The sequence below is a fragment of the Rhinatrema bivittatum genome, chromosome 7 (assembly GCF_901001135.1).
Source record: "Rhinatrema bivittatum chromosome 7, aRhiBiv1.1, whole genome shotgun sequence".
Taxonomy (NCBI): Eukaryota; Metazoa; Chordata; class Amphibia; order Gymnophiona; family Rhinatrematidae; genus Rhinatrema; species Rhinatrema bivittatum.
The window spans coordinates 1,736,757-1,763,080 of NC_042621.1; the positions used below are offsets into that span (position 1 = coordinate 1,736,757).

General features: G+C 46.0%; 1 protein-coding gene and 1 non-coding gene across 2 annotated transcripts in view; one reads left to right on the top strand and one right to left on the bottom strand.

Annotated features, from left to right (window-relative positions):
• Positions 1 to 11,334, bottom strand: part of MAP1LC3B (microtubule associated protein 1 light chain 3 beta) — a 34,663-nt gene extending 23,329 nt beyond the window's left edge. The window contains exons 1-2 of the mRNA XM_029608039.1: positions 11,165 to 11,334; positions 4,005 to 4,060 (exon numbers count right to left, since the gene is read on the bottom strand). Of these exons, the coding sequence (XP_029463899.1) occupies positions 4,005 to 4,060; positions 11,165 to 11,204 (96 nt within the window). The 5' untranslated portion in view covers positions 11,205 to 11,334. The remainder of the gene's footprint in view (positions 1 to 4,004; positions 4,061 to 11,164) is intronic.
• A 4,413-nt stretch (positions 11,335 to 15,747) lies between these two features.
• Positions 15,748 to 15,820, top strand: TRNAM-CAU. Its single transcript has one exon. It is a non-coding gene; the product is annotated as a tRNA-Met (tRNA).
• Positions 15,821 to 26,324: the final 10,504 nt, after the last annotated feature.

Here is a 26,324-nt window from a genome sequence, read left to right on the forward strand (position 1 = left end):
GCTACATTTTGTCTGTGCTGGGCTCGGGGGGGGGGGGGGGGGGGGCCTTTAGATCTCTTATTAAGATCATTTGAGGGGTTACCCCATGAGAAAAAAAAGCATCACCACCTGTTTCAATCTTTTCCAAAAGAAAGTTTAAAGCATGTTACAGAAGGCTAATGCTGCAGTACAATCTTCCAGTATACAGTAGTGTGGAAACGGTAACTGTTTACAAGGAGTAAGCAGGACTCTAACCAGATCAGCAAATAACCGTGTGCAATATCTGGGCATGCTGCTTATCAGTGAGTGTTAGCAGGGTAAATGCTCGGTGCAGATTTGGGGACTGGGAATGCAAGGGTGCCGCTGTCAAGAGGGGTGCTGCACGATGCAGGATGGGCAGATGTGGTAAAGAACTGTAGTCAGAGCTTATACAGTCTCTCTCACAGCTTACTGATAGTTTCCTCCATCTTATATACAGTTATATTATTGTAATACAGTTTTATCACTGCGCATATTTCAGTATTGAAATAATGACACAAAATTTGTAATAGCTTTAAAATAGATTGAGAAAAAGGCTCAGAAAGCAGTGCAGTTTTAGTGCCTCTTCGTTCTCCAGGGGGGATCTCCCCACAATACTTTTGACCCCCTCCCTCCCATCCCCTTGCCCCACCCTCCTTGCTCTCTTCTTTTTCTGTCTCTTGCACCCTCTTCCCACCATCAATATCTCCCATCTGACCCCCTTCCTCTCCACTGTTCAGCATCCAGCTCTCCCATCTTTGTCCCCACACCTCCTCTCTCATCCCCCTCGTGTCCCAAAGTATTACTGTCTCTCTTCCCCCCTCCCGCTGCAGATTAATCCTCAGACTTGATCTAGCAGGGAAAAGACTTGTTTGGTCTGGAGATCTATTACTACAGGGGAGAGGGAAGAGAGAAAGCCTCTCCTTTAAGTCTCGCTGTCCCCAGGCAGCATTGGGTTAGGGAGCTTCAGAGGTGCCTGCTGCTTCAGAAGAGGCAGGATCGGGGCACACACAGCTGCTCGTCCTGCACTGGGGGCCTTCTCACACTGTTCCTACCATCTCTGATGAGCTGCAACCAAGAAAATAGGCACCCGTGCACACGGCCAAAAATGAAAAAAACATCAACACGTTGTTTTTGATGAGGTGCTCAGTTCCATGCAAAGCTGGGCCCTCAATGACGACATCAGGCAGGTCAGCCCAGAATTAAAGCATCAACAGGCCGCACATAAGTTACTGGACCTCAGCAGGCAGGGGAAAAAAAAAAATAAAAAGGAGCCAATGGGCCAGTTTTGGCCTGTGTGCTATGTTCTGCCCACTTCTGGATGAGGGCAATCAAAAAATGTCACACACTACATTAATTTTCTGATCCCTGAAGGTAAGAGGAGAAACCTGAGTTCTTAAGGCCGTACTGTCAAACATCCACAATTACCAGATCAGAGGGTGCCAGTGTCGACGAGGGATGCCATTCCTTCCTGGTAACTAATTCAGCTCTGTGCTCAGTGAGATCTACTACTTAGGCATCAGCCGTATTCCTACCTAAGTCAAGCATCTGCTGCTCCTGCTTCCCGATCACACTGCTCTCCCCCTCCCACCTGCTCAGTCTTTAGTTTGTTTGGAAATTAACTTCTCTGCCTTCACAAAGTCTTCCACCACGGGCCGGCCGGAGGTTACATGCGTACACAAAGGGCGTAATTACATCCTAACTGCCACAGCCTATGAGCCAGAGATAAACACAGAATGTCTCGGATTTCAAAATGTGCAGTAACATGACCTATTGCTCATGTGCAGGCCACAGCCAGCTGGCCTAGGAGGAAATGCGATGCCACTGCTGATCAGGGGATGCAGCCTGCAATAGGATTCCCTCTGCAACACATTCTACTTGAAACAGGGGATTAGGGGGGGGAAGATTGGAAAGACAACTTTCTTCTTCTCCCTCCTTCCTAATTTCTTCTTTGTAAAATGCATATTAGGAATTCGGACTATAACATCCCTAACTCAGGCTCTGCCCCAGTGGAACTGTTCTGCAATGCCATGTGACAGGATCTGGATGGGCAGGGATGCTGGGGGGGGGGGGGGTCCCGGGCATCACCCAGTGACCAGAGTCAGGGCCCATGACTGCAGGGTTCTAGGAGGCGGCCTGGGCAGTGACCCCTGCCTGAGGACCGTCACTGCAGTGACTGGACCAAAGGAACCTGGCAGGGGATAGAAGAAAGGGGAAAAAAATCTCTGGGTACCTGGGATGAAGGCTTTTGGTGCCAGATCCCAGCCCTGCTTCCAAACTCTTAATTACCAGTTCATTTCAGAAAAGTGTGCAGGCTTTGGAGAAAGATAAGAGTTCCCTGAAGGCAGCTGAGCGTGCTGTTTTTGATTATTTAGTTTTATAAAATTGCTGTTTAAGGAGGCTTAATAGTTTATGATAATATCCTCAATTGAAACCCACCTATAATCACCTGCTTTCATTCTTTTCACTCTAGGCCTTCCTGTTTTATCTCAAAGCCTCTCGTTTGTTTTTGTTGTGTGTCTTGTCAGTCTGTCTTCATTCCATTATAATCTCCAAGGAGTAGGGAATATCCATTACATGGCTATGTACAGCATGCCAAGGGGTCTCGGGCCAGTCCCTGGGACACACATAACCAGTCAGGTTTACAGGATACCCACAAAGAATAAGCAAGAGATAGCTGCGTGCACAGCTTTCCGTTCTCTGCAAATCTCTCTCCTGTATTTTCATCCTGAAAAACTGACTGTCTAGGTGTGTCCCGAGGAGTGGGGTGAGAAGCCCTGCACGATACAGATCAGGATTGTGGTAATAGTAATTGGGATTTGCTGTAGAAACTGCAACGATTCCCCCCTCCTATAACCCATTTTCAGGGTCTGCCAGAGCCTTCACTTGGATTTATATTTACACAGAAAACACATAATGGGGCAGGTTTTCAAAGGCTCCGCGCGTAACCCGAGAAAATCTGCCCCTGCGCGCGCCGAGCCTATTTTGCATAGGCTCGGCGCGCGCATATGTCCCAGGGCTTGCAAAAAGGGGCGGTCCGGGGCGGGGCCGAGTGCTCTGTGCTGGGGCATGGTGTGCTGGCAGGCTGCCGGCAGGCGTAACTGGAAAAAAGGTTCCCTCTAAGGCCGCTCCGATTTCAGAGCAGCCTTGGAGGGAATGGGGAACGCTATCGGGGTTCCCCTTGCGCGTGCAGAGCCCAGATTTTATAACGTGCACGCGGCAGCGCGCCCACGTTATAAAATCGGGCGTAGGTTTTAGGATCTGGCTCAATGGGTAGACATGCTCACCCTTATAAAATTCTCCTCGGATATATTGAACTGTAGCACGCTGAAAGGCTTGCTACACTGGTAAGACAGGACAAACCTTAAAGGCAAGAGTCGATTCACACAGACATAAAAGACGACTCTACAGGGAAGACCAGGCTGACAGTATCGTGGGGGAGCACTTTTTGGAACCAGGCCATTACATCAGTGGCCCTGTGATCAGGAAAACCTAAGGAAAATTTAAAAGCAAGACTTTTGAAGTCAACCTGATCAGACACTTTGGAACTGACAAAAAAAAAAAAAGACTCAGTAACCAAGGTTTCCTATCACATTATGTGCCATAAAAATTAAAGTACTTGTCACCTTCTGATTAGCCAAACATTCCTCACCCCTTCCCCTTCCTATCACTGGCAAACCTTCTGATTCACTTTGGCAGCCACACTGCTTTATATTTCCTGGTAATGTCATCTTTTGCTCATTCTACTCTGCCATGCGGAAGAGAATATTAGCTCTCGAAAGCTGGTCAAGAAATGTATGAAGTTAGTCTAATAAAAAAGGGATCACCTTATGTTCTTTTTGTTTTCAGTCGATAACCTTTTAATTGTTTGGGTAAAGTGTCAGGATTTTCAACCACAGGCACAAAAAAAAGCCCAAAAAACAAGGGGACTCCCTCGTATTTTTCTGATGGAAAGAAAATGCTTTCAAACACACACTTTTTGCATTTGGAGAAAAAGAACGACTTACTGGTATTTTGGTCGGGTGCTGCTCACGAATAAGGCGCACATCCTCGACTCGCTGCTCTGCAAGAGAAGGTTGGATATATTTATTCCACAGCCAGACCATTTATAGGGTGTGTGCAAAGCTTGATACATCCCAAGGCCCAGAAGAACTCTGCTGGGAATACCTGCTGCTTCACAAGGAAGGAGACCATTTGGGTATCTCCATGTGAATACCCAGAAAGGTCACATTAGTCCCTAAGGAACTGCCACCTGTTTTCTCAGATCAATCTTTTGTTATGATTGTATTAGGAATGTCCTCAGCCTGCTCTAGTATTTGGGGTTGTTCCAGCAGCACAAGACTACCAATGTCGTCACTTGCACCAACTCCCTGTCCCTCTCGCCTCACGTGGACTCTTTACCACGGGCTGAGAAAATACGCACAGAGGAAACTCCAGCACTGTGCGCTTAAACACCACATCATGGCTGTGTCACAATGCACCTTGCATCCTGCGTGCCAAAGAAAGGAATTTAAAACATTGCCCTTTAGTTCCCGATGACATAATTAGGAAACTGTGTAACAACAATAGCAATTATATGGTGAATGAGCAGAACACTCCTTCACAAAGCTAGCACCAATCTGGTTTGTTTGTTTGTTTTTGTTAAAAGTTTTCCCTACAAAATCCACAGAAGAGAACACCTTTAATTTATTGCAAATCATTTCTTCAGTGCTCATTCTCATGTTACGGTGGTTTAGTCCTTACATACATAATGCAATTACAAAAACAATCAAACAGAAAAATCACCCTTATTATAGAAACTTTGGCACAAGTCACCCGCAGTGCAAGGAAATAAGTACTAAACAAGGAATCAATCACACTCCTCAGGACACCTCTCTTCTTCGCACTGCTAAAACTTGGATTTGGTTCCAGCAGATTGCTAGAAATCCTCAGTAAGCTTGAAGGGCAAATAACTGATAAACAGAGGCCAAACCAACCTTTGCCAGGATCACTAGCTGCTGGATTGGTCAAAATGGCTCCTTTGAAATAAGGTACCAACATGGACTAATGAAAGCTGGTGCCCAAATCAGCCATTGGCTTTCTACATGTGTCCCTAAAAGCTGCTTCATGCCGACATAAGAGAACCTTAAAACAATCTGCTCACATGGAGCACAAACACCTGGGCTCTGAGGAGCAGGTAACAATGATGTAAGGGGAGGTGGACCATTGTGCTGCAGGGTGGTTAGTACAACCTAGAGAGTGAACCCTCTATGTCCACTCCAACAGCAGGGAGAAGAACCCCGGGATGGGACTGAACTAAAGCTTCACCTATACCAGCCCCTTTCCCTGCAGATTGAGCCCTGCAGGACATAGGCAAGAGGCCTTCAGGGTATGGTGATATGGGGAGTCCAGCGTCAGTGTGGGTCAGAGCAGGCAGCAATCGAGCGTGGTCAGTGTCTGGACCAGAGTCAGAGGCAGGCGAGAACGGTCAGGGTCCAGGCTAAGCTGAGTGGCAGGCAAGAATGGTTGGTGTCTAGGCTAAGGTCAGATCCAGGTAGCCAGTCTGAGGAGAATACAGGGGGGGAAAGGAAGGTGGACTGATGAGAAGAGGCAGGATCACTGGCAACACACACTACTTGGACAGCAGGAGACCCAGTGCTGAGGCAAAGAGCAGGAGTCGCGACTGGTCTGGTTTAAATACCCAGCCACGTGATGTTATCAAGGGGTGCCAGCATTGGCCTCTCTCGCCGTAGCGTCCTTAAAGGTTGATGCACGCCTAAGGGACAGTGTGGCACGTTAATGGAGGAGAACCTGCTGGTGGCATCTGGGCTGTGAAAAAGGGACACCAGTGTCTTTAGCACTGGAGGGTGAGTGCAGTCATTCGCAGGGCCCTCCTGAGACCAGCCAAACGAAACAAATGACATCACACCTGTCACTTAAGCAACAATGAAGACCTCATGTTTTCTCCCCACTAACATTAGGTTTTTCATACATTCTGCTTCAGTATCATATTTCATCCAATTTTGCCAGTCAGGAATGGGACCCAGACATTTGTATTTACTTTTGATCTTTTTAAATGATGGTCCTGTTTGAGAAGACTCAATGTCATTTACATGGAATTCCAGAGATCTCAATTCCGAGACTACCACCAGCCTCAAACGTAAGACAGGATAGGGACATCAGGTCAGAAGGGGTAAGAACTGCTGCTTGTTAATATGCAGACTGTGAAGATCCTCCTCGATTTGGACCAGTTCCTGAGAAACATGAGAGAGCCTGTTGCTCGGCCGTGCTGCGTCTTCTATGCCGTCTAAGAAGTGGCAGTGTCACATTGCTAATATAAAAAACTTAGACGAAAGATTACTAAATATGAAGAGCTTTAAAAACAAGTGCAACCTGAATTTCCACCAACAGCATTCAAACCAAACACATTTCAGATCACCTTTAAATCTATCGTATCCCAGATTTTTTTTACGTGTTTGATGCTAGCCACACGATCGCTTAACAATTAAATAACACTCTTTCCCTCCTCCCCCCAAAAAGAGGTTGCTCTGACTTCATTAAAGTCAGAGCTTCAGTGCAATGCAGATACCAATGCTGGAATGTAAAGTCCAGAGCCGTCATCAGACAGCAAGCACCCTCCCCAGAAAAGATGATTCTGTGACAGAAGCTACTGAAAAATAAGGGAGTTTAGCTGGAGCTCAGCTAGGTCGGAAAGGTTCCTCTGCAGTAAGCTTACATCACTACTGGCAGAGCTCTCAGGAGACAAGATAATGGAAGGTTCTTAACATGAAGAGTGCAATTCGATTCCCAATCAAAACAGGGATGGGGTGGAAAAACAATGCCTCTTGCTTCTTTTAGCTCAGCCCTATCCTGTATGCACACCATTTTCTAAAGATGTCTGGAAGATGCAGTGTAATTGCTTCTTCGGTGGAAAGCCAGGAAGAATGTCTAACTTGGCTGTTCTTGATTTAATCTGTACCGACACATCACAGCTCCTGCTGCAGTTTTTAATGACATAAGCCCTGAGAGCTTTCTCCCATTCTGCCTGAATCAGGCCCTTCTGTCGCTCTTTGTGATCCGGGGGTCCTCCTTAGCCCTGCACACATGCGTTTTTTTGCTCCTTGTTTCTGCTGCTCTGAACAGTGCTCTATAGTAGCGGTTCCCCAACTCTCTCCTGAAGGCACACCTAGCCAGTCAAGTTTTCAGGATTGCCAAAATGAATGTGCGTGAAATAGAGGAATGACAGCAACGAACTTAGCAGCAGGCCCAAAATGTAATCCGACCCAGGAGAATATGGACCAGCATCAGAACCTGGGAATTGTCCTTGCTGTACTCTGAATTTATTTAATCATTCCCCTTTAAATCAAAAGATATCAAGGTGAATCACATACTATAGATATAAAATCATAATTTATAATACACAAGCAAACTACACCCTATAATGTCCCCTCTCACACACAAGAAACCTTGCCCCAAAGGACACACAGGGGTATTAGCAAGGGTCCAATAAGATGCTCGCTAAAGCTTCAAAAACTGTCTGAAAAGGCCAATGTTTAACTTTCTTCCTGAACTGAATATAATTCAGCTCATCTCTTAGGTCTCATGGGATAGTATGCCACAAAGCTGCAGCTGCAAAACTGAAGGCTTGGTGCCTTTAGATGTCAAGGAAACTGAGGACAAGAGAGAGTGCAAGGAGACTCGGATGTGTTTCCTCTCTCTGCACAAGCACACAAAAATCAAATCAGTAATTCTTTCTTACTGCTAGTTTCACTATTATGTACATATTCTCATTGTAACCATGTTATGTATCACTCTGGCAACATGTACAACCTGTCATGCCAATAAAATTCCCTGAATCTGAAAGGGCGGGGAGAGGGACGATAAGAGAGGACAGGAGAAAAGAGAAGTGAGCAAGGATGCACTAGCGATCAGGTACTATAGATAAATACTGGCAACTTGGGGGATAGAAGATGATGGGAGACTGAAAGAAAGAATAGAAAAGTAAAATAAGAATGTAAATTTCCCAGGGAAATTATTTAATTTCTTTTAGATTAAATATTTTTTAAAAATTCAAAAGTAAATGTGTTTCTAAATAAAATACAACAAAGCTAACTAATGCTATAGCAGCGATACTGGTCAAGCTTATACGGCTGCCTCAGCCATGGGGACAGCAAGGACTGGGCAGACTGAATGAGTTAATTGGTCTTTTCTTGCCGTCATCTATTGTATGTGCGTGACCCTGCCATGGGTTCACTAGAAAGGAGTTTTGTCAAGGTGTATTATCCTCTAACAGAGGAAGGTCATGTAAAGTTCAAAGAAGCAAGGGTACATTTCCTGAGCTGATGGGGCTTTTTGGGTACGTTTTTAGTGCTTTCACAAAGCACCAGGGAGTGCCAGAGGAGAAGCAAGAGACAGAGGAGAGGTTTTCAGTGACTCCTGACTAAGGATTACAGGGTTTGGAAAGTAGAAATTCATAAGTTGAAAAGCAAAGGAGCAGGGCTTGAAGTTGGTGACAAAAAGGAGTGCTGGAAGAGCTGAGGAGTGTTTCTACTAGCAGTAACTGAGATCCAGCCAGAAGGACCAGGATTCAGAGAAGGAAGGGATGCCTATCCTGTCTGGGGGAGCTCCACAGTTGAAGATATCTGAAGATCTCTGCATTTTACCTCCAAGCCCTTCAGTTAACAGAAGGGAGAGGACTGACTGGAATAAAAATTCTAATGAGCTCAAGTGGTTTAGAGGCTGTAAATTTGCTTTTTGTTTTCTTTTTTCGGCCTGGACTATATGCTGAGTTTTTTCACTTTGGAACTTTGAGTATTTTTGAACCTTTTAATACATTTTGCTTTGCTTTGGAACAAACTACTGGATGTGGACCTGTTTTGTTTTTGGGTAGAGCAAGTCTCCGCTTGGGCCTCCCAGCTTTTGTTGGTCCTCACTGGACTGAACCTTGATATTTAATCTGTTCCAGCGCTGCAGAAGTGTCACTCAACACCCCAGCAGCTGCCAAAGGTGACCCCTGATAAGGGGGGGTGGGGGGAGGGATTACATATGTTATGTGCAATATAAAAAAAAAATCTACATTTGAAATTCTGAATCAGATATGCAAAATATACACAAATATACAAAATCTCAAGCAAGTGTCACAGATTAAGCACCAAGAAATTGAACTATCAAATACTGTTTTGCAGTGTCAAGCACTCTCCCATTATTCAGCAGTTCCACCATTTATAAACATTTGATATTCCACTTTTTCCAAGCTATTTTCAAGGCAGATTACAATTAGAATTGTATTATTGCATGACTTACTATGATGCTCCTAGTCAGAATGTGCGGTAGTCATAATTAGCTTGGCGTTGACAAGTTACTCATAATTGTAGATCAGCCTCCCAAGAATGACGTAGGAAAACATGCAGTGTAAAAATGCTATTTTTACCTTTGTTTTCAATGCAATTTTTTTTTTTTTATTTTGGAACATTTAATATTCCACCAATCCTAAACCTTGCTCTTGGCAGCTAAAAAGTTAAAACACAAAATTACAGTTATTAATTTGTGAATGAATATAAACAGAAGAGGCAGATCCATCATAAATAACTCAAGGCCTGTTCTAGGGGAGTTGAACATGTCAGAAGCTGGGATCCCACATCTAGCCTGGGGGCTCAGTAGCACGTCCTGAGCACTGCCATGCATAAGACCTGAGTGATTCCCAGGCCTGGTTTCTGCTCCCTGGACCAGTAAGAGATGCCCCTGTGGAGAAGGCAGTCTGTCAACACTCAACCTTAATACGAAGAGGCCTAACTTAACGAGTCCAGGTTAGCTGAGGAATTTAAGGTTTAGGGGCCCTGGCTAAGGACTGTCACTGCAGTAGCTGGATTGGGGGGGGGGGAAATCCCGGGTAGTTGTGAACAACGGCCAGGACTGATCAAGTTGCAAGCTGTTCAGCCAAAAAAAAAAAAAGCTGGAATCCCTCTTTTGCATGTGTCCCATCTTATTTTACTTTTCCACGGTATGAGGCCCTAATCCAGAAAAAAATGAACAAAATTGTACCTCCTAGAGCCCTGATGTACACCACTAATAAGCATAATGTACAATCATGGCAACTCCAAGGACACTGGCAAGTAAACACGGCTGATTTTAATTCAGGCTTCACAAACTAAATATTTCTCCCATTTAGCATCAAAAGGAAAAGTCTTTAGAGCTCCTTGTAGGCATACATGTCCAGACAAACATGGTATCTGTGTTTAAAAATCTCTACCTGGCAGATGGCGCATTATTGTAGTACATTTTATTGTTTTTCTAAAACAAGTGAAAGGAAAAGTGGCTGAGTCACCAAAGGGTAACAAGGAAGTGCTGCATAATGATTCACCCCTGCCTCGACACTTCCTAACAAAAAAATACTCAAGGGGAGCCAGCTTTAAGCCCTCTTCCTCTCTCCTTAGGAAAGTGACAAGCGAAAAAGGAAGGCAAAATCTGATAGAAATGACAAGCTACCTGCGTGGGCAATGACCCCCCAACAAGCTACAACGCGGCCAGGTCCCACTTCCCAAAGCCAGAAGGATCAAAGAGCTCTTCAGGGCCCAAGCTTCCTCCAGGATGGACTTTGCATGGCAGGTGGGGATGGACCATAACATTGCTAGCCAAAGGGCCTTGTGGCTCGAGATGGAGACTGCACAAGCGATGCACTACAGGCTGCCTGCTAATCCTCTTTCTTTCCCGCACCAGCAGTGGGCTGGGCTGTGCTGTGCTCGCCAAGCCTTTTGCTAACGCTGCACTTCCATCCCAGTGCCTTCATCAAGACGTCGCCTCCCTCTTTGGGGGGGGGGGGGGCACTCCTTTTATAACGCAGCTTAAATCCAAGTAAGGAGCCTGCACGACTCTCGCGTCCCATCCCCCGCAGGCACTTTATGCTCTTCCTTCCCTGCCCAGGGGAAGGCTTCCGGCAGCTCCTCGCTTCACGGGGGGGGGGGGGGGGGCATATTTTTTCAAAACTACATTGGAGATCCCCTTCCTTTTTCAAAGAACATACAAGGCGTAACCCACCCGGAGGAATAAAACAATTTTCCAGTTGCTTTCCATGCTAAAACCAGACATGGATCTGATGCACCGCTCCCCGGGGCAGGGCCCGTGTCTGGGGGGGGGGGGGGGTCCTTTCTCTCCCCCATGTTGCTTTTGTGCTGACAGCGGAAGCCCTTACCCAGCGTCCTCCTCTGCTTAAAGCTCTTCTCCGAGGGCATGGCGGCGGCGGCGGCCAGCTCCGGGCGTCTCTCGTCGGACACGGCTAGGACAGCAGCAGCAGCGGCGGCCACTACCCGCTCCCAGCTCCGCTCTGCCCGTCTGAGGCTCGACCTGCAACAACACAACAGTCAGCTGACCCGCTGACGTCAGGCGCCGCGTCAGACGTCAGCTGACCCGCCGACGTCAGGCGCCGCGTCAGAAGGGCCGCCATGTTGGGTGTGGCAGCCGGCACTCACCGGCAGGATGAGGTCGAAGCCCGGCCGGGCCCCTCCAACGCAATTCAGCGGTGCTGCTTTCAACCAGTGTCCAGAGTTACCATTGAGAGTGGCTAAGCCAACAAGCTCCGCCCTGCCCCTCTCATTCCCCCCAACTCTCGCTCTGTCTCTCCACCCTACTTATTGCTTTTCTATCCCTTTTTTTTTTTCCTCCACAGCCTCACTATTCTCTCCAGTAACCCCCCAGTTTAGTCTGACTGTCCCCTTTCCCCATCCTTCCCCTGCCACCCTGGGCTGAGCAAGGCCTGGAGGAGGAGAGCAGTGCCCTGCTGTTCGGCTTCCACAATAAGTGGGTACGGTGCATACCCCTGCATGGCACACATCGGAGCCGCTGTACATGTGCACCCGTACATTCTTAGGGTGGCAACAAATATAGATTTTCAGAATAACAGCCCTCGGGCTACACAGCATGCATAATATGCATTCCTGTTCAGGAAACCGAAGGTTCCCAAAAGATCTCTCTTTGAAAGGAAAGGAAGGCAAAGCCAGAGATCAAGTGGAGTCTGGAGCACTACAACAGCAAAGTAAAATGAGAAGATGGACCTCCCGGTCTTTATCTGCAGGCAGAGTCTGTATTCCTATAAGTCCCAAGCCATTATGGGTAAAAAGATTATTCCCAAGTAAGTGCAAAGGCCTGGACACTATGGGCCTGATTTTCAATTTAGATGCATAAACAGTTTTCTTCATGTAAATTGGCTTTTGAAAATTGTCCAAGGGTTCTGCATTTAAAAGAATACTTTGAAGGAATTACGTGGCCTTCAAGTTTTCTGGCATCTTTTTCTGCTAGTATGCGGGAAACTCCATTTAAACTACTTCATTTACAGGCCAATTCTGTAAAGTGCACTCGGCCGTGCGCACTGTTTAGCACGGGTTTGGCTGCGTGTTTTCAAGGGGCATCTATTACTCCTTATAATGTAAGGGGTTTAGCGCCTCGAAAATGTGCAGCCAAACCTCCTGAAAACTAATAACACTCATCACATGCATCCTAGCAATATTAAGTCAGAGGAACCAAAAATGTAAAAAATAAAATATATGTCGGCTGGTCCAATTAGGAGAACGGACGCTCAATTTTACCAGCATCCGTTTTCCTAACCAATCACTGTCAGTGGGTTTGGAAAACTGACACTAGTAAAATTGAGCGTCGGTTTCCTGAACCCGCTGACAGAGCCAACTCTCCTGGGCCAAGGAGGCACTAGGGGCGTGTAATAGTCCCTAACGCTTCCTTTTACCGCGACCCCTCATTTAAATATAGGATCGCACGCCCAGGAGAGGCGGCTGGGTGCATGTTAGGGGAACGGGCGCTCAACACGGAGCGCCCATTGTCCTGCGTTCCTTTCTGTATCAGGCTATTAGTGTTCATAGCCAGAGTACGGGGTGCTAAAATGAAGCTATGGGATTCTGCAAATTTTTTGGAAGCAAGTATGTGCCTTCTTGGAGAAAGTTTTAGAATATATAGTGGCTTGGTCGGGTACAATGATACATTTGCACTTGTTTCATAGATCTTTGTGCCTTCCTAGAGGGGTACCAAATATATGTCAGTGGCATTGCTGCTAGCCAAGAGTTGTTCTTAGAAAGTGAAACACAGGATGCTGGGCTTGATGGACCCTTGGTCTGACCCAGCATGGCAATTTCTTATGTTCCTGGTTTTCATTACTGGAAAGAGCTTATGTTGCAAAAGGCAAGGATGAAGCTCTTCAGCATCCAACTGCTTGACTCCAGAGGATATTTTCGCCTGTTGTCAGTGACTCACAAATGGTTTTCATCGGAGAAATGTGACTGACTAGCTTAATCTTCAGAGAGCTTGCTTACAATAATTAGGTCCGTCTCGTCAATCAGTGTGGAGGAACGGTTCTTTTTCGGGCTAGCCGCAAAAGTATGCATCGGGTGTGATTGGTTTTGTCCATATGGTTGGTTGTGAGAGGGAATTGTTATAGTTGCAGACAGCTTTTTGTGGAAAAGTTATTTTGAGTCTACATACTATGCTTTTATCCACTGTTCATTGGCACATATTATCATGGACGTATTTATGGATGTTTGTATGTGACTCAAACATATTTATAAAAAAAAAGGTTTTCCATGTACTGCAAAGAGGTATTCTGGGGCTGGGGAAAACATTTGTGTGCATACTTTTGATTTTCAAAAGTATGTCTGTAAATTGATCATGTTGGAGTATTTTGATGGGCAGGATTTTGTTAGAAGACCAGTACAGTGCTTCGCCTAGATTGGATTCCCTAGCTTGGGAGCCAAACATGTTTAGCCATTTCTCATGACAATTGAACCCTGGCATTCACCAGACTGGGAGTGAAAACGAAGCTGTGAAGCCACCTAAACCAAGCTGTAGGAAAACTACTGGAACAAGATTACAGTTTATGTTGACCTTTATCTGTAGCGATCTCCCCAGGACTTTAGATTGAAGGATTGCATTAATGGTAATAGCACCAGGACCATGACAAGAACAGGGCAATGGGGCAACTACCAGAGCACAAAGCCTTGGGGGACACTGTTGCTGGCACCAGATCCCACTCAGAGTAAATGTAGGCCCATGTGCTGCTGCTATCAGATGTGCACCCCCCATCCCCAAAATGGTGAAGGCTAATCCAGGCACTCACCGGAAAACAGCAAGCAGGCTGCAGGGCACCGGTGTTGTGCTAGTGGAATCTGCTTTCCTCCCCTATTCTTGATAAAAGTGGGCTGTGTACAATTCTGCATCTCAAAAAAGATATAGTTGCAATGGAGAAGGTACAGAGAAGGGCAACCAAAATGATAAAGGGGATGGAACAGCTTCCCTATGAGGAAAGGCTGAAGAGGTTAGGGCTGTTCAGCTTGGAGAAGAGGTGGCTGAGGGGGGATATGATAGAGGTCTTTAAAATCATGAGAGGTCTAGAATGGGTAAATGTGAATCGGTTATTTACTCTTTCAGATAATAGAAGGACTAGGGACTATTCCATGAAGTTAGCATGGGGCACATTTAAAACTAATTGGAGAAAGTTCTTTTTCACTCAACGCACAATTAAACTCTGGAATTTGTTGCCAGAGGATGTGGTTAGTGCAGTTAGTGTAGCTGTGTTTAAAAAAGGATTGGATAAGTTCTTGGAGAAGTCCATTACCTGCTTTTAATTAAGTTGACTTAGGAAATAGCCACTGCTATTACTAGCAACAGTAACATGGAATAGACTTAGTGTTTGGGTACTTGCCAGGTTCTTATGGCCTGGATTGGCCACTGTTGGAAACAGGATGCTGGGTTTGATGGACCCTTGGTCTGACCCAGTATGGCATGTTCTTATGGGCTGATTGGTTGCGTTGGAACCAGGCAAGCATCCCATCCACTTCTCTCCAGCATCTACATATAGGTTGTCAGCTCACCCCCATGTCAAACACAGGTGGGAGGAAAGTCTCAAGGATCACTACAATTTTGGGAACTGGGTACAGAGGACCACCAGGCATAGTGAGAAAAGGGGGACCCTGGAGGTGTCAAGTGAGGCTGGGAGTGGGGGGATGTTGAATGGCTTGGGCTGGAGATTAGAGGAACACCAGGGAGAGAGGAAATGATAGATAAAAAAGGGAGAGCCTGGGGATTGAGTGCTGGCAGGGGAAGGATGGCTAGATGTTGAGCCCTGGTGCAAGGGTTGGCAGGCCCAGATGTAGGCATAAGTAGCTGCCTCCATCACCAAATTTTATAGGCTCCAGAGTGCTGCCACCCACTGCCATGCCTCCATCCACATCTGTTGCTGTAGCATGCTGACTGGCCTTGTGGTGCCCCACCCCTCACACAGGCAAGGCGCCGCAAAGCCTGTCAGTGCACAATGCAGGAGGTCCTATGCTGAATTTCCTTTCACAAGCTGCTGCAGGGTTGGCAGTGCTAGAGAGGAAAAACTTGGAGGAGAGGGGGAGGAGAAGATTTGATAGGAGCAATCTTTGGAGGGGGCAACAATGGGGACCCCCAATTCCTATGGGTGCACATAACTTCAATCCAGCTATAGGTGTGCATTGAAGGTAGGCAGATTGAGCACTGGTTGTGCAGTGGGCAGGGGCTTGAAAATATGATTGCCTGCACTGGGTGTTAAAATTCATAGTCATGCCAGTGCATTGAGGGTGAAAGATAATTAGTGATCCCTCAGATCAAGTCTTCTGAAATCCTCTCCCTAGTCGTTTTATTATATAGAGATTTAGCATCAAGATGAAAATGTAAGATTAAAAAGTCATCAGTAAAATGAGTTGCTAGAAAGAAGGGTCTGATAAACGCCTTTGGAAAAGTTTTGCTTTCAGAGCCTCGTTAGCGCAGTAGGTAGCGCGTCAGTCTCATAATCTGAAGGTCGTGAGTTCGATCCTCACACGGGGCAGGCTTTTTATTTTTTCAGATTACATTTTCGCTTGATTTATTATGGATTTGTAGCCATTGCCCAATTTTAACTTAATACTAAAATAAATTAACGCGGCTTTGGAGAGCGGTTCTCATTCTCCTGTGCTTGCCCTGCTTGTCAGGGTTGTACATTAAGCTCGCAAGGGGCTTCTGGGAGAGTGAGCGCCGGAGAGTGACTGCCGCCGCCGCCGCCAGTCCTGTCTCTTCCTACCCCGGCGGGCGGAAGGAAGCCCGGCCCGAGGCAGGAGCCCGGCTCGGGCCCCGCCCCCTTCCCCTTGGGCGCTACGCGGACCTGAGAGTAACGCACCCCAGGACCAGTCCGCAGCCCTGCGCGTCCTGCCCTATGTATTATTGTAGGCACTTTATACATCTTTTCTGAATTCCCACATGAGCTTTCATCTGGGGGTTTTTCTCTGCTCCAAATGGAGTCACTTATGCACGAACCTATGCTTTTCTTAATATATTAGGGTTTTGCTTCTTCTACAAATCATTTCTGTTGCGCTACTAGATGTACATAACACTGCACACATACGTTTATGATAACAATTTATTAATGATGCCATTAGAGAAGAATTTTGAATTAAGAGAGTAGGAACGTGTCTTCCTGGAAAACAAATACAAAATTTAAGTTTTGGGAATAGCAGAACAGTTCAAAGAAGTGCTGAGTACCCGCCTCACAGCTGTCTTCAGTTTGCCTCGAGAGATAGGAGTGCATCCTGCAGTAGCTTGAAAAAAGTTGATTATTTATCTAGGACCCTACACAAGGGGGAGATCTAATCAAAGAAACTTAATTGGGTTCTTTGATGAGGTGACAAAAGTTTTGGATCAGGTTTGGACAGTGGATGTTGCCAGTCTGGATAGCAGTAAGGCTTTTGACGCTGTTCTGCACAGAAGGCTAGCAAAGCAAAACATAGCCTATATGGAAAAAGGATCGAAAGTTATTCACTGGATGAGGAACAGAGCTCAAAAACAGGTATTCAATGAACTTCACTCTGTAGGAGGTGAAGTGACCAATGGGATATCTCAGGGCTCAGTGCTAGGTCTGGGTCTTTTAAATATTTTTATTAGTAAGGGAGGGACTTAAGGGAAAAAAAGGCCTGTCTGTAGCTAGCACAAAAATCTAACAGGGTAGACATAGCAGGAGAAAAACAACTGGAAAAAAAACCCATTAAAAGTGATCAACGGTTTAGAATAGTCTTTCTCAGCCTTTTTACAATGGATGAACCCTTGAAATGATTTTTGGGTCACAGGGAACCCCTGCATAAAAATTATTATATTTACAGCTCACGGAATGCTAGCATGATTAGCGTAAGTTGTAAAAATAACAATCCAATAATAATTGTCGATGTTCTTTAGGGTGAAGAATGAGATTTTCTGTGGATCTGTTTATTTTGGCAACTTATCAACCTGCTCTTTTTGTTTCGTTCTCCCTCCATACATTAAAAAAAAAAATCTTGATCTCTTGTACAGGCCTCCATATGCATGAAAAGCTTTATTTATGAAAAATAAAAATAAAAAATGAAATTGACTTCTTTACTGTGAACCCTGTGCTTGTTTGCAGCTGCACAAATGCTTAATTCTGTGTTAAACTTGAGATAAGCACACATGGATTTTGTTGTGAAAGTGGACCCTTGGGCTGAGGTGGAGTTGGCGCAACCCACAGGGTCCGCAGGGCCCCACTATCAGCATGCGGAGCTGGTTGGAGCAAAGGCTGAACTGTAGCTTCACCAATACCAGCCCACATTCCCTTTAGGTTGAGCACTCTGGTGCTGGGGCTGGCTGGACTTAGGCATGGGCCTCTGTGGAGGTGATAATCCGACACATAGAAGATGTTGCAGGCCAGCACGGTGGAGAAGCGGAGTTGGTACGAGCAGTGGTCAGGACAGGCGGCGGTCAATGGAGACAGATACAGGCTGAGGTCAGAGGCAGGCAGAGTTCACTCAGTGTCGTGGTTCAGGCAGTGGTCAGGGCAGGCTGAGTTTGAGCAGTAACAGTAAGCAGGCAGAGGTCAGAGGCAGGCGGAGGTCAAGCAGAGTCAAGATACAATCCAAAGTCAAGCTAGAAGTCCAAACTGGTGAGACCAGGAACGAAGAGGGGGAAGGAGGAAGAGGGACCACAGGAGCAAGACAAGATGCTAAAGACAAACAAAGGAAAGACTGACCCCGAAAACAAGAACTCAGAAGACAAACAAGACTGCCAAGGAACCAGGAACAGGGTACACAGCGAAGCAGGAACCCGAAAACAAGGATCAGGAACCAGGAGTCAGGAATGCAGAGGCAAAGCACTTCTCCAAAGGAGTCGACCTATTGCCGAGGTACTGGAGGGTTCTCTGTCTCAGCCCTTTAAATTCAGGGCAGTCATCGCGCGCGCACTCTAAGGGAGGGGGAGCGCCTTGGGGATCTGGCATTATCCTGCCGCGAAGAAAAGGTCAATTGCGGTGTGGCCTCTCGCTGCTCTCCAAGGGGCGCCCAGCACCAGGGAGCTGGCAAGAGTCTGGAGGCGGGCGCGGCAGTCAGCCGCATCTCAGAAAGCCGGCACGGCATCAGGAAGAGAAGGGGGCTGGCCTGGTCTGGAGGTAAGAGTGGTGGACTGTGGAATGGGCCTGAGGTCCACTGAACGCAACAAATTTCATCTTCAGCAAAATGAGATGATTTCTCTCCTTACTCTTGATGCTTAGTAAACAAGGAAAAACTTGCTCACACATGTAAGAAGTTGAAAACTGAAGTAAAATGTTCATTGCTTTCCTGTGAATGGCAAGATAGCACATGAAGTTCAAAAAACAATGTTTATTTCGTTTCAATCATGAAATCCCGTGGAACTCCTAGCAACTGAAAAAGGCTGGCTGAGAAAGGCTGGTTTAGAAGGTGTGCTTCAGTGCAACAAAGTGTGTATAGTGGTGGGGGACATCTGCAGGGCCAGTGGAATCACTAGGCAGCCATCTAGAGCACCACCGGTCTGGGGGCAGCAACAGCATGGCTCCTCTTTCTACATGGCCAGGAAGAGGAAGTGGAGGTTCTGCATGGGCTGGAAGAAGAAGCCATGCAGTCGCGGCCAGAAGCAGGAGAAAAACAGTGTGTCTGCCCATCGCAGGAAGAGGTAGCATCGGCCCCAGGCCCCCGCTGTATTAGAGTGCACGAGGAGCAGCAGAAGCAACAACCACAGATTTCTTCCCCTCAGGAAGCAGAGCAGTATCAGCCCCAAAGGCCTCAAGAAAGATGAAGAGTCCCATCTGTCATTGGGGCTGAAGGAGGAGACTGCCACTGGACTTATGCTTCTGTTGGTGAAGGGGGAGGAAGTGAATGAGAGAGTGTGTTTGTGTGAGTGTATGTGTGAGAGCATACACTCATACATACACTCTATGTCTATGAGAGAACATGTCTGTGTGTATGTGAAAGCATGACTTGCTCAGGTGCAAAATGTTTACTTGTTTTGCTAGATTTATCAGCAGTTTTCAACACTGTCGATCATACTGTTATAGTCAGTGAGGTTTTGGGTGGACCCTTGGACACTGTGGCAGCTGACCACAGCCACGGGGGGAAGTCCCGTGAGGGGCCACAAGTCAGGCTCAGCTCTGGACACACAAACACAGATAGTTCTTTATTTAGACAGTTTGAGAAGCCACCAGAGGTGGAGTAGTGAGTAGAAGATGTAGCATGGCTGGGCTAGTATTCCCCAGGGCGCTGGGACAGCGGTTTCTCTGGTAGCAGTGCTGTAGTGGAGAGAACTGAGAAAGTGAGTACAATAGAACATTCACAAAGTCCCAAGTATGGAGAAGCCCCAAGATAGGGAGAGCTGGCCCTCGAGGAGCGACTACCAGATCCCTGGAGGTAGCGAGACTTGTTGGCAAAGTACTCACACAGCGGTTCCATGTAAGAGATGGCACTGGCGCAAGTACCTGGTTCCAGGGAGACAGCTCTGAGGAGTGGATGATAGTAGCACTCACTGATGGTGTCTGTATCGAATTCCTCCAAGTAGGAAAAGAGATATCCATCTCTTTTCCTGCAGGCAGCAGGTCAGGGAACACGGGCCCTCGAGGAGCGAGTACCAGTTACCTGACAGCGACCTGAAAGAAGCAAAGAGGCCCCCGAGGAGTGGGTACCCAGTTAGCAGAAAGAGTCCAATAGGAGTAGGAAGGCAGAGTAGCTGGGTACGGAGAGCGAATCCCATCCATAAGATTACCCTTGCTAACTCAACGGCTAGCAATAAACAGTAGGCTTAAATATCCGGGCAGCGTGATGTCATCACAGGGGGACGCCCCTGAGAAACGCGCCAATGAGGAAATAAGAATGAGGGCTGCGCAGCACATGTGCCCTAAGGTACCTGAAGAGCATGGTGGGAGGCAGCACCCAAGCCGGTCCAGGGACGCCGGAGAGGACGGCAGGCAGACGCCGTGGCAGCCAGATGTCCATGAGGAGCAGGAGGAGTCACAAAAAAGGAAAGGTAGGCGGATTGGAGCCGTCGGGCAGCGACGGTCGCAATACATACTATCTTATTAGGATGCTTACATGACATAAGGATAGGTGATTTAGTTTTGAGATGGTTTTCTTCCTTTTTGGAAGGAAGAAGTTTTTGGGTTCATGTAGCTGGTAAAAAGTCAAGAGTATTTAATACCCTTACTGGAGTGTCCCAGGGATTGGCCCTCTTGACCCTGCTATTCAACATATATTTGGAACCGATTTATCATGTGTTCACAGAACTGGATGTCGAATATCACATTTATATAGACGACATCCAATTCTATGTTCTGATCAGCATTACAAAAGGTGACATCTTGTTTGTCGCATTTACAGTCTTGGCTGATTAAGAATAGGCTAGCTATTAATGTGGCAAAAACTGAGATATTGTATCTCAAGGTTTCCGTCAGAAAATATACCTCAGCATCTAATAATAGATAACACAAAAATTTTGATTTCCTGGGAAGTTCATAATTTAAGAGTGATTCTTGATGTCAAATTGTATTTTCGCCCACAAATTAAACAGGTAGTGTGATCTTCATATTTTATGCTTCAAATGCTCCGACGTTTGCGTCCATTTTTAAATGAAAGCGACCTGAAAAAAGTCATACATTCCTTAGTAATGTCGACAATATATTACTGAAATGCTTTTAACTTCGGTCTGCCCCTAAACATGTCGCATGCATTTCAATGTGTTCAGAATTAGCGGCATGAATTGTGGCTGGAATTCCGATTTCCCATCATATAAAGCTTAATGGATAAGGTATCATTGGTTGCCCATTGTCTGGAGAATTAAGTTTAAAGTGACACTCTTGGCTTTTAAAGGCATTAATGGGATGGCTTCAAATACTTTCAACTCTGTTCTGAAGTTGTACCGTCCCGCCAGGGCTTTAAGATCTAGCTCGCAAATGCTATTGGATGTTCCAACTTTTAAAGTAATTCGATTAGATGAGTCATTTGAAAGGTTCTTCTATGTACAGGGACCAACAATTTGGAACTCTTTGCCAGGGTGTTTGAAGGTTGCAACTGTGTTGGTAAGATTCAGAAAATCAGTAAAAGCCTTCTTCTTTCAATAGTCACTTGATATATGAAAGTAGCACAGTGACTAGCCAATACAATACTGATGGGTTGTAATTATTTTTCAGAAGTAGTATGGGAATGGTCATGTGCACAAGGATTATTTAAATATCAGGTAGTGTCAATGTTGTGTTTATGTGAGTAATGTCTTAAATTGTAAATTTTATGTGCTGCAATTATGAATGTTCGTAACTGGAAACCGCCTAGAAATGTTGAAAGGCTGTTAATACATTTTTAAATACAATTTAAAAAATGTCTGGTGTGTGTGCATGTCTGTCTATGTATGAGAGCTTATCTGTATCTGTGGTTGTATGTGTGTGAGAGCATGTCTGTATCTCTGTGTGAGAGAGCATGGCTGTGTATGTGTGTCTCTGTGTGAGAGAGCATGGCTGTGTATGAGAGCATGGCTGTCTATGTGTGTCTCTGTGTGAGAGCATGGCTGTGTATGTGTGTCTCTGTGTGAGAGAGCATGGCTGTGTATGAGAGCATGGTTGTGTATGTGTGTCTCTGTGTGAGAGAGCAAGGCTGTGTATGAGAGCATGGCTGTGTATGTGTGTCTCTGTGTGAGAGAGCATGGCTGTGTATGTGTGTCTCTGTGTGAGAGAGTATGGCTGTGTATGTATTTCTTTGTGAGAGCATGGCTGTGTATGAGAGCATGGCTGTGTGTGTGTCTCTGTGTGAGAGAGCATGGCTGTGTATGAGAGCATGGCTGTGTATGTGTGTCTCTGTGTGAGAGAGTATGGCTGTGTATGTATTTCTTTGTGAGAGCATGGCTGTGTATGAGAGCATGGCTGTGTATGTGTTTCTGTGTGAGAGAGCATAGCTGTGTATGAGAGCATGGCTGTGTATGTGTGTCTTTTTGTGAGAGAGCATGGCTGTGTATGTGTGTCTCTGTGTGAGAAAGCATGGCTGTGTGTGAGAGCATGTATGTGTCAGTGTTTGAGAGCATATCTGTGTATGTGTGTCTCTGTGTGAGAGAACCTGGCTGTGTGTGTCTCTGTGAGAGAGCTTGGTTGTGTATGAGAGTATGGCTGTGTATGTGTGTCTCTTTGTGAGAGAGCATGGCTGTATATGTGTGTCTCTGTGTGAGAGAGCATGGCTGTGTATGAGAGCATGGCTGTGTATGTGTGTCTCTTTGTGAGAGAGCATGGCTGTGTATGTGTTCTGTGCTGCTCCCCCAAGGGGAGGAGCCAGCAGTTGGCACTACTCCGTGGGCGGAGTTAATGATCTATTGTGGGTTGGTTCCCACAAAGTGGCAGTCAGTAGGATACCGCTTCAGCAGTGTAAGAAATAATCACTTAATGTAAATTGGTGAATCCTTGGGCCGATGGCAGATGACAGAGCCTCCAGGAAGATATCCTGAGAAGGACCACCTTCTCAGGATATCTATGTTTGTATGGAGTATGGAGACAAACACAAATAGTTCTTTATTAGACAGGAAGTAGAACCACCAGAGGTGGCAGTAGTGAGCTGATGTGCCCGGCAGGGCTGAAGTCCTTCTGATACTGGAATTGCGGTCTCTGGGTTGCTGAGCTGTAGAGAGAGACTATAGATAGTGAGTAACCAGGGTATGCTGGATACATAATCAGTAGTAGATGATACACTCACAATTGTATATGTATATATATAATCGTGCAAACCTTTGTGTATATGTAAAAATTTATTTTTATGTTTCCTTTGTTAACTAAGCTGCTTCATTGTATTCGACTAAGGAATTTTTTCCTGCTTTTTCTGTTTCACTGTAAACTGGCATGATTTGCATTTAATGCAAGAATGTCAGTATATAAAAGTTAAAAATAAATAAAATAAATAAATAAATTGTAGATATCCGTAATGGCTTCTAAGCAACAGAGAGTCTTCAGTATATTCAAGAACAGGAGCCGTAGGCGAGTACTGGTTCCTATATGCAATTGATAATAATGACTCACGATCTCCGTACCTGCGATAACGTCTTAGACAGAAGGGAGTCTGGAGATTTAGGAATATAGGCCCTCGTGGAGCGAGTACCAATTCCTATCTGTAATAGAACTCACTGTGTTCATGTCTGCAATCGCTTCCAGGTAGTAAGGAGTCTTCTGAGCATTCAGGGACGTAGGCCCTTGAGGAGCGAGTACCGGATCCCGTCTTAGCAATCTGAAATCAAGAAGAGAGAGCGGGGCCCCCGAGGAGCGGGTACCCTAGGTAAGTACAAGAAGGCAGAGTAGCTTGGGCGAATCGTATCCAAGAGAGAAAGATTCGAGACCTTGCTAACTCGATTCGTAGTTGCAAGCAAAGACCTTTTAAGGTGGAAGCGGATGACGTCACTACGGGGGGACGCCTCCGAGGTTCGCGCCCTTGCTGGTACAAAGTCTGGAGCGCGCTTGCGCGCGCGCCCTTACATCATCAGAAACATGGCGGATCCGCAGCGTCAGGCCACCCGGGGATTCCGAAGAGATGCAGCAGGGAGATGCCGCGGCCGCAAGCCGTCCTTCAGACCCGGAGGGAGTAGCCACACAGGTAGAGACGGTGGAGTGAGTGCGGCAGGCAGGCACGAACGTAACAGTATGTGTGTCTCTGTGTGAGAGAGCATAGCTGTGTATGTGTGTCTCTGTGTGAGAGAGCATAGCTTTGTATGAGAGCATGGCTGTGTATGTGTGTCTCTGTGTGAGAGAGCATGGCTGTGTATGAGAGCATGGCTGTGTATGTGTGTCGCTGTGTATGAGAGCATGGCTGTGTATGTGTGTCTCTGTGTGAGAGAGCATGGCTGTGTATGAGAGCATGTTTTTTGATTGAGCTTGTAAGGGAGAGCAACAACTCCTCTCCTCTCCCTTACTAATCCACAACAATCTCAGGTCATCTGAAAATCAAAAGTTCCCAGGTATGGACAGCAGGGATTTTTTTAATCCTTTTTAAGTATTGGGTGGTGTTTGTGTCTGCTGTTTTGAAATATTTTATTGGTCTTTGGAAAATGTTGTGTCTGTGGACCCTTGGGCCAAGGTGAAATTGGCTCTAACCTGCAGGTTCTCACCATCAGCAGGTGGACTCAGGCAAGGCAGAGACTGGTCAGGACCTTCACCTATACCAGCCCACATTCCCCTCGGATTGAGTCTATGGATGCTGAGGCCGGCAGGACTTAGGTGGGGTCTCTGCAAATGAGAGAAGGGAAGGTCCAAAGTCAGCTAAAGTCATGGGCAGGTGGCAAGCAGGCATATCCAAAGCCAAGGCAGGGGTCAGAGGCAGGTGGGTGATCAGTCATATCCAAAGTCCAGGTAGGGGTCAATTGGATGAAGACTAAAGAAAAGTGAAATGAAGACTGGAGTCAAGCTGAATGAAGACAGGAAAGCTGAGAAGCAACACGCACTACTATGGAGTAGCTGGACCTGTTGCTGAGACAATGAGGGAAGGACTGAGAGAGCTCTTTATAGAGCTTGATAAGTGAGATCATGAATAAGCACCGCAAGGTTTTTCCCACCATGGGCCCTTTAAACAGTGTGAGGTCGGGCACGCACCTAAGGAGGAGTGCAGCTGGATGGGGCCAGCGGTGTCCTGCCACATGAAGAGCTGGCAGCATTTTGCCGCTTCAGAGTGTGGCATCCTGCCACATGGAGGGCCTGTGGCATTTGGATGCATTGGGAGCCAGCGAGGATGGCCCGGCTAGGTAGGTGAGTACAGCAGTTTGTGGGAGCAACCTGCAGACCATCAAATATATCAGTACCCCCCTCTTAAGCCCCCTGCTTGGGGGCTCTGGGTTTCATAGGGTATTGTTGATGAAAGTCCTTCAAAAGGTTGGTGTCCAATATGTTGGAGGATGGCTCCCATGAATTTTCTTCTAGGTCATAGTTCTTCCATGAGATTAAATATTCAACCTTTTTTCCCCTCTGGCGAGAATCCAGGAGATAGAGAATCCGGGAGACAGAGCAGCTTTTAAACTAGAACAAAGGGGAAAGCCAGCAGTCACTCAGCAGTGCATAGTTTGGAGGAATGTATCCTTGAAGGATTCTAATGAAACAGGAGAGTTAGGGCATCCCAACAGAGAGGTTCCATGAAAAGCAAACGTAGTCCATGGGCCTATACATAAAAAATTACCTGAGCTAAATATTTCCAAATTATCCCTATCAAATGAAAAGCAGGTTGTTAATACAAAAAAAAACACACTTTAAAATGTCTGTATGCTAATGCCAGAAGTCTAAGAAGTAAGATGGGAGAGTTAGAGTGTATAGCAGTAAACGATGAGATTGACATAATTGGCATCTCAGAGACCTGGTGGAAGGAGGATAACCAATGGGACAGTGCTATATCAGGGTACAAATTATATTGTAATGATAGGGAGGATCAACTTGGTGAGGGTGTGGCACTTTATGTCCGGGAGGGTATAGACTCCAACAGGATAAAGATCATACAAGAGACTAAATACTCAGTAGAATCTATATGGGTAGAAATCCCATGTGTGTTGGGTAAGAGTATAGTGATAGGAGTATACTACCATCCACCCGGACAAAATGGTCAGACAGATGATGAAATGCTAAGAGAAATCAGGGAAGCTAACCAATTTGGAAGTGCAGTAATAATGGGAGATTTCAATTACCCCAATATCGACTGGGTAAATGTAACATCAGGACATGCTAGAGACATAAAGTTCCTGGATGGAATAAATGACTGCTTCATTCATTTATTTATTTATTTATTTATTTAAAAACTTTTCTATACCGTTGCTAAGTTAAATACCATTGCAACGGTTTACATGTAGGCACATAATTAATGTAGGTAAAAGTGTACTATAGTACATTCTAACAGTTGCCGTTAAAGGTTCGGTTACAATTTATCATTAGACGTAGTCATTTAGCGAAGTAGTTCATGACCAATTGTACCAAGGTACTTACACGGGTAGTTTTATCACACATAGTATTATAGTTATGTTTGTTGTGGTGTAGAGTTCATAGACTAATCCATTGTAAAGTTCTACATACTGTGGGG